Here is a 14,162-nt window from a genome sequence, read left to right on the forward strand (position 1 = left end):
AATTTGTTGGGGTTTTACCACTGTCTCTTTCAGGACTGTCCAAATATTTCCCTCTGCAATGAATAATATATAACAACCATAACCCAACTGTTTCAGGCTTACCTGGCAGACATAAACCAGGACGTGCAAGAATTCACAGCATATGCAGATTTCTCCTCTTCAAGCTATTTTTTTCATATACTGAAAGATGCCCAATCAAAACTGACCAAACAGAACTTTAGTAATTACTGAAACTGATTCTGTCATAAGCAACTTAGAGCAGATGTGAACATTTTATTTGTGAGGTGTCTTGCAAATGGACCACAGTTTCCCTTTGAATGTTCTGCTGGACAACAGTAAGCAGATGCAGTAGTGATGGTGAAGAAAGATTGCTTCTTCACTGTCATCACATACTCCAATACTGCCTTTAGTCTGTGATCGGCCAGATTCCGTTTGAGTCTGTTGCTATTTACACTCTCATATTAATCTTGTTGTTTTAGAACCTTCTGATTCTCATAGTACTAATAAAATAAATTAACTAGGATAAAGGAGATGTTTGGAAGTGGTTTTGTTAATAGCTTGAGTTACCTTCCCATTCCACAGATCAGCCAGGAATATTACCCAGAATATTGACAGGAGAACCAGCTCATGGTGCTTTGGGCCAAAACAGTGTCTCTCAACAGGTTTGACTCAGAGATGCTGGGGAAATGGAGTGGTTCTTCAGGTGGACTTCTCTGATCTGCTGGACTAAAATTCTCAGCATCCTACAGTGAACAGGGGAGTAGTGGATGTAAAGCTATTTTAGGAGAAGGCAAGTTTTGCTGACAGAGATTTGTGGAGTTTGTTTCTGTGTAAACCTATATAGAATCAGGAGCCTGATAGTAATTTCTGGAATAACTAGTAACATTTATGACAGAAACACCTAATATATGTTAATCTTAGTACCCTTTCTTTACCTAAGTGAGTATTCTGAAGGACTTCATGAAAATAAAATGTCTGTTTCTTAGGCCGTAGGCAGACAATCCTGTGCCCCAAGAGTTGAAGTTACTTAATCCCTATCAGTAAGGCCTCAAAAACCAGTTTGAACAGTGATGATAGCAATAGCATCACAAGCAGCAATGTTTATTCCTTTTAAACCATCTTTCAAACTACTGTTCTAGCATTTGCTATTGCCAATCACCTGTTGTCCTCCAAGACAATTTATTTACAGATTTTATTGGTACTATTATTGGTTTTTATTGCAAAGTTTATATTGTATTTGTGTTGTTTTATATTGCTGAATTTTAAGACGTAAGCTGCCCAGAGGGCCTATGGCTAGTGAGGCAGTATATAAATGGAATAAAATAAAATAAGCATGTAAGTCTTCATGAGATATTGGGAAGCTATTCTGTTCCATTATCCTAGGAAAGACTGTCCTGTCCTCATTGATAGCCATCTGTCACTGGGTGACCTTTTTCTACCAGATGTTTGATCTTCTGCCACAGTCAGTATGAAAATGATCACTGATGCAATGTTGTATGTGACTACAATACTTACCTTGTATTCATGTAGACTGAGAGCTTTTCTATGCAAAGCATTTATTGTGCACTCATTTTTAAAATAGTGATGTAATCTGTTTTGTTTCTGTTATTAAACAGTGAGATATTTTAGAACAGAGAAAACTAAAAAAAAAGAAAACCTGAAAATTTTTAGAATTTTTCCCTGTTTTTTTCTAAAGCATTTTTTTCCCCAAAAAACAGAAACCCAAACCCAGCTGGATTATGGAATATTTTCTTTCAAAAAGATGAACAAAATGGTTCAGACAGGGTGTTCATCTATTTATACCTCCAAAATGTTTTCTAACAATTATGTAATAGACATGTTGTTGTGTGGTTCCCTAGAGATATTCACAGCTTTTCCCTAGAGATACTCATATTGGGTTTATAGCAGTCTGTGTTCACAGGCACAAACTGTTCTTAATCGGGATGTTCATAACCCGGAGACTACCTATATTTTGAAAGGCAAGAGTTTAAATTTATCTGAATTCAGAAAATTGAACATATTTTAATTGCATTTATCTTCAGAACTTCATAGTTTACTTCCTACTAGACCGATGCCTTGTTGAAACCTTATCCTCCAACCACATCTTAATGTTTGACTGTCAAGCTAACCTTTACCAAGCTTGTGCAAAAGCACTGTTTTCTTCTGGAACCCCATTGTCAATAACTAAAATGCATACTGGCAGGAAGCTTTTAAAGATCATCATCCTGTTTGCCCAACAGACATTCTCTGAATATCTTTTAGAGACTTTTAGACTCAGCATATGAACACAGAATATGGACAGGGGCAAATCTAGTAAAGTGTTTAGTCTTGAAGTACTTACAGAAGGATAAACAAATGTAAGGAGTGAAGGAACCTTAAACTTTGTGATAGCACCTCAAACAAGTTTTTTTATACAGAAGCTTTGAAACGGGAGAAAAAAGACATACTTCTGAGTGTATCTGTTGTAAAATATGTGCAGTCGTATAGAAAAGTGGGACTGCTGTGTTTGCTTTGACGGACAGTGCAAGTAATATGAAAGTGGCAGCAAATATCATAATGGTTAAATATTCATATATATAACTGGACGCTCTCCAGAATACCTACAGATGCAAAAGAAGCCATAAAACATGTAAAAGTTACTCATATTGTAGCTGCAGTCTTCAGGAAGAAGCAAGAAGAAGAAAATTAAAAGAATATTGATATTGAAGCTCTGTGCTAAAACTCCATGGGGTGGCGTGGTGGTCCCCATTGAAAGTTAACTAGAAGAAGCTCTTCAACATACTTGGGGTTCTTAAAGTATTCCTTACTTTAGTGTAATGAACACTGTACTTGATGGGGTTGTCCTCTGGGTTCAGCTGCAAAACTCCCTGAAGATTTTAAAGCCAGTTTCTTCAGCAATCACTGCATCTGAATCAGATGGTGCACTTTTTGTAAGTAACTCCTTATCAAATGTCCAAGAGCGATCACACACAGGCCCTTCCTAAGTGTAGTTTTATTTACAAATAAAGAAGAAAGTAAAGTGAAAGGGTTTAAAGAATGGGAAGCAGTTGTTACCATCTAATTTACGCTGTTTCAAATCTTCTGTGATGATAGCACTGGTGCTGCAATTGACTGGATTACAAAACAAGCAGCATGCTTAGCACTTGATGTTGGAAATGTACTTCCAAATGTTGCAGGATGTGAAACATCTTCAGGGATTTGGTTCAAGAGCCATTTTTGGCCAAAGAAATCCTTGTAGCAAAATGGTCACAGTGCCTTTGCACAATCCTGCCTGTGCCGCCTCTTGCTTCCCACCTATGTCAGATTCCATTCTCTTCTGCAAGAGGTGGAAGAAACTGGTCAGTGTTTGGTGTATGTACAATCAAAGAAATAAACTAATGCATGGATAAACTTGTTTCAATCCAGGCATTGTACAGTTTTTACATGTACATGGTTACTATGATGAAGATACATTAAGGCATGGAAGTAGAAACTGAAATTGATAGCAGTAGCTCAGAAAAGGGAACAGATGCAGTTTCAGGTGTATTTCTTGAGTTTTGATTTATCTGCTCCATTTACTTTCTTTTTGTGGGAATGAGTGGATTAGATTTACTTGACAGTGTGAAAGCATGCACAAGATATAATTTTCTTGGTATTACTTCTCCTGATGGTTTCCTCAGTTTTTATTGTTCTCACCTGCTATTTATAAACTGGCAAAACCAAAAAAGTTCCTTACAGTTCAGGACATTAAAAAGGTTAAATAAGTGAATTCATTCTGTAATCATTTCTGGATAAACTGTAATTTTAATATAGCAGGCATGATTATTATATGTTAGATTAAGTTATGTTAATATAAAATGCATCTTGTATAACAAAAATGTCTTTAAATCTGTAAATGGTCCTAATACTCTATTTTCCCCACATTTTCTGAAAATGTCATTTTCTTCCAAAAAGGGGACTTTTTTCCTTCTATGACTTCAAAATTTCTGAAAATTTGCAACTCCGGGAATGATGCAGTATTTGTAAAAAGAAAAGCTTATTTTGTGTGCAGTTGAGCCATACTATACCATGTCACCTTGACATTAAGCAAAAATTAAATTAAATAGAAAAGCAGGAAAAGAAACATCTTGTAGTGCTGGATCTTAATTCTGTGACGGTACTGAAAGTAGATACAGTAGCTTAACAGCCCTGTGTTAGATAAGTTCCTTAGCTGAATTTTTTGGCTGACTTTGAAATGTTTGAAATTTTGAGGAGAATACTAATGCAAGCAAAGACTAACTATTTTGTTATCAGATGAGTTGCCTTTTCAGCAGTATGGTTGGAAGCAAATAATTGGAAGAGGGGGAGGGAGGTCCTTTATTACTCCCAAAGTGAAAAATCTATCTGTGGCTGAATGAGTAAATTTTGATGTTAGGGAAGGACTATTCCTAAAATTCCTTAGCAATCCTCCAACCAGATAATCACTAAAAGAAGTTTAGTTTTTTGTTTCCCCTTTTTATAATTTTTACAAGTATTTTTGCAGAGTCCATGTGGTTAAATCAGTTAATAAATCCATGCCTGAAATGGTAGGATTAACATGTATACAAATTTATAAGCTCTGGGCTGAAGTATTTCACTTGCACTTAGTTTTTTCCAACAGAAGTGAGCTTACAAAAAACTATTTTTGGGGGAGGGGGTAGCCATCATAAGAGATAATAGTATACAGTCTTCCATTTTTTTTACTTCAACCAGAAAAATCATTTGCTACTGTTTGAAGCAGCAAGAGAGCTGCATTCAGCAAGCAGGCAGTGCTGCTCAACAAAATGGCTTAACTGGAATGACATAGCATCGCTCATAATCAGCTATTCTAAGACATTGTAATACCACTGCCTCCTTGCTGATTGTAGCTCTGCTTCTACTCCAGCCACCAGTGAAGCTTGGGGCTTTTTGGTTAAAAGAAATTGGAAAACTCTGTACTACTTTCTCTCATAATAGAAAACTCCTATGTCATCTCCCCCACAAATTTATGGATCACTAAAATGATGTAAATCCCCCCCCCCCCCCGGCAAATGCCCCTGCTCAGCAAAAGCTCCCTGGTACCTTGGGTTTGTTTTGACAGCTCGCCTTCTCTGAGGAACCAAAGTGTATGTGGGTGAATGGATCTGGAATGAAAGTGCCCTGAGGTGGGTAGTTGCTGCCCCCTGGCAACAGGCAGGCATCTCCCCCAGACACTTATTAAAATAAATATGTGTGCAAAATTTATTTTAAAAAAGGGTGACCAACTGGAACGTGTTCTCACAGCTGCCAAAAAAAGGAGATTGTGGAAGGTGGTTTCACTGCTGACTTTTATAACAGCAGAAAAAAATGTTTAAAAGAAACAAAACTCTGGCAAGCCAAAAATGGCTTGCATTTAAGTTGGGTGGGGACTACTTGGTGCTCACACAGTGACCCTTGGACACCTGAGGGGAAGCCAAAGGGGGCAGGGGGGACCACTTCCCATAATTTGCCTGATGTTCTGTTTATAAGTCACTCTGTTTTCTATGCTGTTATTGTGTCAAGCAGACTCTCGCAGACTCTTCCATTTTCAGATTAAATAATGGAACTAAAATCCAAGGAAAGCAGCTTTTATATTCTGGCTGCAAACCTTGGTATTAGGATTTGTTCTAAGTTATTTTGCTATGGATCTTATATCAAATCAGAATTTTGTTTTTTAGTCTTTTTATTAATTGTATTGTTAGTTTAATAAATAAATTGAGAATAAACATAATTAAATATTATTAATAAAAATAATTAAGCAATACATTAATATCAGTGCTACCTCTGCCAGAATCAACAACTCTAGTTACTTAATATAAGATCATTTATTTATTCAGGTTTCTGTACTTTCCTTCCAGAACTGCAGTCAGGTCATAATTTTGAATGTTAAGTTTTGCTTGCCATCTTAAACAACTACCTTTTAGTCTGTATTAATTTGGCAGAGACAGGTATTACTTTAATTGGTGAATCCAGTATACACATCCTCATAGCATTTATTGCAGCTTTCTTCATTAACTACCTGTGTTTGCAGGTGAAGACTTTTCAGTTTCACTTTCTGGTGTATGAACCAAACCTGCTATTGCAGGGAAAATGGCAAAAAATGGTGTTCCTTCCTTTCTCTGTAACCCTCAAATGCTTTTAGTAAATAATATATTGCATTTAAGTACATAAAGCAGTGATGTAATAAATGTAATATATTCTTTAGCATGTAGCATTTAATTAGATAAATCAATAAATAAACCACAAATGCCATATTACTAGATAGGCAGATGTACTTTAATAGAAGGCAAAAGGAATAGTGCACAATTTCAGGATACTAACTGTAGTATCTGTAAACATTCATATCTAAAATTAAATGATTGATCAGCTATTGTATAATTCAAACAAAAACATCTTATAATAACTAATGCATTTTCTAATAATTGAAGGACTTTGTTGCTTTCATTTTGACAAACTTATGAATTAAGTTATCAAAAGTGATTTGTCTAGCAAGCTTATTTTTCTCTGAGACCATAATAAAAATGTGTTAATTCATCTTTGCCCTGGATCTTGGGCAGCCCTTTACAACTTTATTATGATGCAAGCAATGGAGGGTAGCAACTAAACATTCTTGTTTTATTTTTATTTATTTCATTTATAACCTGCTTTTTGTCACTCCAAATATCATAAAGCTATATTAGGGTCCTATTCCTCCTCCCTCCTTCTCAGGGCTGCTGTTTGCCATAAAATGCAGTTCTCAGACAAGGAGTCACTCTGCAGTACACCAGGTAGCCTGAGCCTGCAGGGAATTCTTGCTAATAGGTTTCCTGTTGCATTCTGAAAATCTGCTGCCCTGCAGTGAATGGCTGGATAAACCAGGGGTGAGCAAATGGCCCTTTAGATATTTTGTTCTATGACTCACATCAGCCCAAGCCAGCATAAGCAGTGGTGAGGATTGATGGGAGTTGTAGGCCAAAGCATCTGGGGCTATAAGATTCCCACTTCTGGAATGGGCACTGTTCATTATATAAGAATGGACCTATGCATTATGCCTCTTTCAAAAAATTATGTATTTCAACTCATTTCATTTCATGGGAAGTCCCATGCCAGAAAATTTTGGATTGGTGGAAAGACAAGTGCAATTTACCTTAGAATTGTCTTCAGTTCCTACTATGTACAGGATTATTCTCCCCTAGTTCATGTGGAACTTACTTTTTGAAAAGAGCCAATTATCAAGAGCATATGACTTCTTTGTTATCATACCTTTACAGATTACAAATACCTTGTCTGGAAGATCACAGGGAAAAAAGATACTTTGTTTCTTTCTCCCTTTGCCCACTCTCTCCCTGTATACCATATGCTTTTGCATGCTGTAATAGTGTAATATAATACAGCTCTGCCTCTTTAGCCTGGCAAAATCCCCTATTGTTCTGGGTTTGCGTATTATGACAACTCATGGTTTAAACAACCTAGAGTTCATATGCTCTCCCATGGGTTTCTTTCTGGGTTGTTTGTGATTAACAAACTAGGTTTATTAGTATGGTCACAATCACAACACAGTGATCCAGAATTCAACATTGCATACTGTTGGGTAGCATTGTGTGTCAGCCAAACCAGCATGTGGAGACCTTTAATTTCTGCTGGGCATTTTATCTGGTGTTTCTTCTTTATTTTAGGATATTGAAACAGGTAAGATAAAATTATTTTAATTAAAAGAAACTAGGATGTACAAACTATATTAGATAAATAAGAGAGTACTGAAGGGTGGGTTGGATCCAGACATTGTCATTCTTAAAGTAGACCTTTTAGTCACTACTAATTTACGTCCCACTGGTTTCAGTGGATATGTTCCAATTATGACCAAATATGGATCCATCCTTGTACGTGTATGGAGAAGTAATGGATTGATTAATATTAGAGGCAGGATGCAGGGAGAACCAATAGAGGAGTAGCAGGTAAGGTGAAGACAGAAGTTTAGGAATGATTTTAAACTAGTAAATGGGAAGATTCTAGAATTTCACTCTTTCTGCTATGTAATGCCATTCATTTTTATAAGGGAAAGAAAAATCTTTCTCCCTATCCCTCCCGTTTTCTCCACTGCAGTGTAACATGGGAGACATTGTGCTTTTTCTGTCGCCCTGGAATATATTAGAAACCATAAAAACCTCAGTTCAGATTCCATCATCTTATACTTGAAGTTGGGATGATTTGTCCCAGTGTATATCACTGTGCTTGAACTGGAGCGGCTCATGCTCAGAGAACTGACTTCCTGACAAGACTCTTCCTCATACAGCTTTAGGTGGGTTGGCCTGGCTGTTGCCGCAGCCAATTTGATTTGTTTGGAAAGCAAGGGATGCTGTGGCTTATTAACTGGTCTGCAGTAGTTTCCAGAAGGTGGGATTGTAGGACAGTTGAGCACCCCAGGACTGGAGATTTTGTATTAGATAAGAGGACAAAAAGTGAATGTGTCCTTGGAGGACCCAAGGTAATAGTGAATGAGTTGTGTAAAAGATCAAGGGTAGGTGTTTTGTTGCATGAACTTGTTGGTGGACTCTCAATGTTGGGATGAGTCTATTTCTGGGCTTTAGTTTGAGCTGCTCTACAAGGCTCAAGGTCTGAGCCCAAGCAGAAGCTAACCTTCACTTTTTTGTTTCTAAATGGAGTCTTCCTGTAGGTATGCCTTCACAGTGGCTGTTGTCAACATAAAGCTGTTTATTGGCACTTTCTAAGCTTGGGTTTAGTTTAAATATGGAATCTTTGTTGAGCAAGGCTAAACAAATTGGTAAGAACTGCTGCTGGAATTTTAGCTTTTATCTGAAAATCCATAAATGGCTACCCTTAAGGAATTTAGCTCTCTTTGCTAGGCTCTTGTAGGTCATCTGACCATTTGATTTATCATGAGTTATAAATTCCTCAACAGAGGACATGTTGATATTTCTTTTACTTAAAGGTACTGAAGTTATCACAATTTTTGGATGTCTCAGCTTGAAATCTCAGCTTGAAAAATACTGATCACAGCTGGATGTCTCAGCTTGAAAAATATTGATCACAGAATAGCATAACAATTGAAATCTGCAGGATATCTTACTTTGACCTTGTTTAAATAAAACAATTAATTTGAAAGAGTTTACTTTTTCCCAGATATTAAAATAGAGAGTTAAAAATGAGCTTTTCACTTTTTTTATCTTTTCCCCATTGCTTAGCTTTGCTGGTGGGTTTTAATTTGTTTACTTGGCCTATCAAGGTGTTAAATGTCATCCCTTTCAAGAACAGGAAGAAGCTAGCCAAAATGATCATGTTATATATATCATTAACAGAGGTTTATTTTAAGTGGACTATTCCCACTGCCTAGCATGAAGATCTTGTAAAATTAAGTGCAAGTTTAGTTTTTCTATTCTATTTCAAATAGACCAATATAAACATTTTAACATTTGATGGAGGGAGTCCAGAATCATATCTTAGATTACCATATCTTTTTGTACCTGATTTAGGCATACTTTTAGTTGCATAAAGAACATACTCAAGTGCAAGTGTAGAACAGCAAAAACAACCAAACTGGAGCTGGTTGGTAAGCAGCAATTTTTACAATGTATTTATTGCTCAGCTATAACATTTCCCATAGCACTTGAGTATTCTTTGCTTCTGTATAAGAAATATTCCTTGTACATGCAATATTTGCATAATAGAAAAGGCAAAACTGTGTGCATTCTATAACACCATATCATGCAAAATTGCTGGTATGTTTTCTTATATTTTATCATGGAAATTGATATTTTACTCTTCAGTCCAAAGACTATTAAAGCAGCTTACAGTTAAAAACATAACAACAGGAGTCACCAAGTAAAACAAGTAGAACTACAGCAATTAAAAAGGTATTTAAAAAGGCTGAACAAACAGGTCTTCACCAGGAATTGAAAAGATAACATTCTGGACCAATCAGGTTAGCCTTCTTGAGGAGACCATCTGGCAGTGAGGATGCTGTAACAGAAAAGCCATTTCCTCAGCTTCAGGGAAGGGCATCATGGCTTAATCTTAAACACAGGCAGGTTTGTGTGTGAGAAGTTGGTCCTGTCAAAAATAGGTGGTGGATACAGTGTAGTGGTAATGGGTGAAGTGAGCTCTGATGAAAATAATACTTTCAAGGGTTAGTTTGAGAATCTGAAGATGTATTTATTTAGCAGGAGAATCTCCTGTTGTGGTAAGACACTAAAGATTGGTTGCTGCTCAGATAATCATGAATATTCATCTTCTGACTGCCTAGAATCTGAGATTTTGCTTCCAGTCTTGTTGTGATAGCCATACGTTAAATACTAATCCATCTTTGATGTGCTCAAAATCTAGCATTCTTCATTGAGTCCAAAACAGCATGTTCTGTGCATGCTAGCATTAAATCATTTTATATGCTATATATCGCCAACTAACAGCTTGTGGTCCCTGGCTTTCTGGTGGACAGAATGTTGGACATGAATTTCAAACCTTCATTCTTTCCTTTTTTGGATGAACATTAGCAAGTTTCCTTCATTCACCTTCAATTCTTGCATTTTGTATCCTGGAAAACATTGATCTTAGTGATCTGTACTGATGAATATCTATGACTTTTATAAAGACATAGAGAATAATAACTGAAAGAAGCTTGCTAAAATTACATGCTTTGTGGGGATGCTTACCACAGAGGGAGGGTTATAAGAATGCCGTAGTATGCTTGGTATGGATTAGTCAGGCAAAATGTTGGAGCAAGATGTATAAACGATAAAACAGTGAGCAAAGAGCTACATAAGGAAGTTTGTTTTATATTATTTTTGTCTTCCTTTTCTAGATAACGTTTGAGACAGAATGGCTGATCAGCATCAGGACTTCAGTATGTCAGATGACCATTTGGTGAGCCAAGCTAGGTGGAACCAGACAGGTGAGTCTTACCAGGTGGGAGACAGGAAGGAGCTTCTTCCACAGGGCAGTATCCAGGAAAATGGGGTTGCACAGTATAAAAAAGAGTGAGAAAGGCCATCAGTGGGGGTGCAGCCTGGAAGTGTTAATGGGGTAAGGAAAGGTTAGTCTATGAATCTTTGTCAGATTACCTTCATCCATATTTACATTGCTTACTGTCAGTAATTTTTGTTCAGTATTCAAGGCATTTTGGAGCCTTGTCGCTTAAAGGTTGTGGGTATGACTAGCAAAGTGACTGTAAATATGGTATTAAATGGTCTGAAAAGATAGATAAGAGATTCGTAAGCTGAGAGGAAAACCCATGCAATGAGAGGAGATACTCATTTCCAGAACAGGACTGGTCAATGGAAGTCTCTTCTATGAGCTCTGTTGATTTGTACACTTTTAGTAATAGGTGCTTATGTTTGTTTCAGATTACTTTGGAACAGTTGCTATCTCCTTGTACTCCTGGCACATCTATCAGATATCAGAATAAAAATTGGAGTATATGAATTGCTGTCTTGCTGTCACTTTTCAGAGATTCTGTTATGCTGGAAGGGAAATTTTGAACTAAGAAATAGACTCTTATGCTTATGAAATATGCAAAGTTTATGGAGGCTAATTAGGAGAAAGTAAAGGCTATTCCAAAATTAACAGTGGTTGTCTCCAACCAAGTAGTCTTCTTGTCCTTTGATTTGGATTAAAATTTATTCATTGGATTGGGAGTACAGTTAATGTGTGTGACATGTCCTCTGTGTAATGTGTGTGCATGTGTGTATTTAAGAATCATGAAAATAACTTCAATTTCTAGAGATTTCAGTTTCTTTTTGCAGAGCAATGTCCTGCAGCTACAAAAAAGCATACTGTCTGTGGGAGTTCAAAAATCGTATTAATGTCTTGTTATTATTTTTTACCAGTGCTCTTATTTTTCTGAAGCTTCGAACAATTCCAGAGTTCATTTCTCAGATATCAGGATTTGTCTCTTTTAGTGTGTGTTTATTTATTATTATACTTTTATTATTCTCTGTAATACTATTTTAGGGTCCTCAAAAGAACTTTTAGTCACACTGATCACTGAACAAAGGTGCTCTATTATATTTATTTATTTATTAAAACATTTTTATGCCGCCCCATTCGCCGAAGCCTCGGGGCAGCTTACAACAATAAATTAAAATAACATTTTAAAATATATACATTAAATAAAATACAAATATATGATATAAAACATACAATATAAAACAAGCCGCCCTGGCCAGATAAAATTCAATAATATTAACATTTAAAATACTGCTTAAATAAAAAGGTCTTCGCCTGGCGCCGATAAACAAATAACGACGGCACCAGGCGGACCTCTCTGGGGAGCGCATTCCATAACTTAGGCGCCACCGCTGAGAAAGCCCTCCTCCGAGTAACTACCCTCCTAACTTCTTCCACGGAGGGCTCCCGGAGAAGGGCCTCTCCCGCCGATCTCAGGGGGCGGCTGGGCATATATGGATGTAAGCGCTCCTTCAGGTAACCAGGACCCAAGCCGTTTAGGGCTTTATATCCATGTTCCATAACCCACTCCATCAATTTACAGTTGCAGTCTTTTATGTGTTTGGAAGTAAGCTCAACTGAGATCCACATTTATGTATTATATTTATTTCCCACCTTTTTTCCTTCCAAGGAACACAAGGTGGCTTACATAATTCTCCTGTCCTCTCAGTCTTATCCTCACACCAGCTGTCCTGTTGAGGTAGGTCAAGCTGAGACTCAGAGTGACCCAGTGAGCTCCATGGCTGAGTGGGGACTAAAACCCAGATCCGCCCCCCCCATTCTTAGCTGCTCCACCAGCCTGCACCCAATGGATATAATAGAACACAGTCATAATCTAGTTCATTGCACAGCATAAAGGAAAGAATAAGTTGGTATCTCTGAACATAGGAATATGTAGTGCAATAGTCTGTCCCAAGAAATTGCCCCTCCCCCTGCAAAATGAACACCTAATTAGATCAATCCAGTGCTGGAGTGGCTTGGCTGAGCCTTTTAAAAACAGGCTCATATCCTCAGAGCCAAGTATGTGAAAAAAGCAGAGAAATGTACTGAAATTCCAGTTGTGGGAAAAGATCTTATTGATGCCTGTGGCGGAATAACAACCCGCTTTGCCAATGTCATAAAGAAAGCTGAAGAAGTGGCAAGTCAACTGCTGAAAGGCCATGAATCATTATGCAAAACCATGAAAGGTCTCAGAAATTTGACAAATAGCACAAAGAAAGTAATGATCCCATAAGTCAGTAAGAAGAGGAAGGTGAAGAAGAAAAAGCACCAAGTGAAAATGTAATGAAAATAATGTTCCTTCAACTATAATCAGGTACTTTCTGTGTGGGAGGACACTGTTTGAAGATAGACAGGTGTTGAAACTCTGCTCTGAAAGGATTTTTCTGGCTTGAGAGCAGAGTAAAACTGCTATAAATATAAAAACTGCTGCAATTTTTGATGGTTTTACTCTTGAATACATCCTTGGAGCTAGAGAACATACTTGAGGGTCCTTAGTGGATATTTGGTGGAATATCCAAATGCCTTTTGGATTTTGATTGGCACAGATTGTTTGAATTGCTGACATTTCCACTGCCACTAATGGGAGTACTTTTTTGCCCATGGGGTTTATACCTACTGTGAACATGGAGGGTGCTGACACCTCTTCCATGCAGGAGTACAATCACATGTCATGCTTAACTCTATGACCATAGTCTTGCCTTGAGCTGACTGGAGCAGGAAAGGGTGGCTAGCACTGACCAAGTGGGAAACAAGTGAGAAGGAAAGCCAATACAGAAAGTACTAAAGGTGGCAATCACATTAACAGTGGTCATTTACAGTGATCCTCTACATTGTACATAAGAAGCATCCTCTCATTAGATGAGCCAATTAGCACGTGTACTGTGGGAATTATCCATAATCCTGATACAAGCCCCAGCAATGGATTTAAAACCTGTGATAAATTCTGTTTCAGGAGTCTCTTATTCTCATCTCAGTTTGTTGTTGCTTTGGTGCACAATGGCAACTTCAAGTTTTGGGACAACAGTTCTCTGAACTGTTCTCTTCCTGTTGCCATTTCTTGTGTTAGATTTGCGTTCATTTATTCTTCTCTGTAGAGACTGGGCAGTGTACCCAGTGCAGAATGCAAAAAGGCTTTGCTGACAGAAGATGACACACATTACACTGGAAGATGAGCAAGTGAATCGGTTCCTAACATTGTGTGTGGCATTATTAGGTCCTATAATCATGTT

The 14,162-nt window shown here is 37.4% G+C and overlaps 1 protein-coding gene across 16 annotated transcripts in view; it reads left to right on the forward strand.

Annotated features, from left to right (window-relative positions):
• MAPT (microtubule associated protein tau) overlaps positions 1-14,162 on the forward strand; it is a 107,131-nt gene that overhangs the window by 18,210 nt on the left and 74,759 nt on the right. For all 16 annotated transcript variants that reach the window (XR_006416379.1, XM_044446971.1, XM_044446976.1 and 13 more), the window contains exon 2: positions 10,790-10,879. Coding sequence is in view for 15 of the 16 variants with exons in the window: in XM_044446971.1 (XP_044302906.1) it covers positions 10,807-10,879 (73 nt within the window). In the remaining variant the exon portion in view is untranslated. The remainder of the gene's footprint in view (positions 1-10,789; positions 10,880-14,162) is intronic.

This window comes from Varanus komodoensis, unplaced genomic scaffold (assembly GCF_004798865.1).
Source record: "Varanus komodoensis strain SLA01 unplaced genomic scaffold, ASM479886v1 scaffold50, whole genome shotgun sequence".
Lineage (NCBI taxonomy): Eukaryota > Metazoa > Chordata > Lepidosauria > Squamata > Varanidae > Varanus > Varanus komodoensis.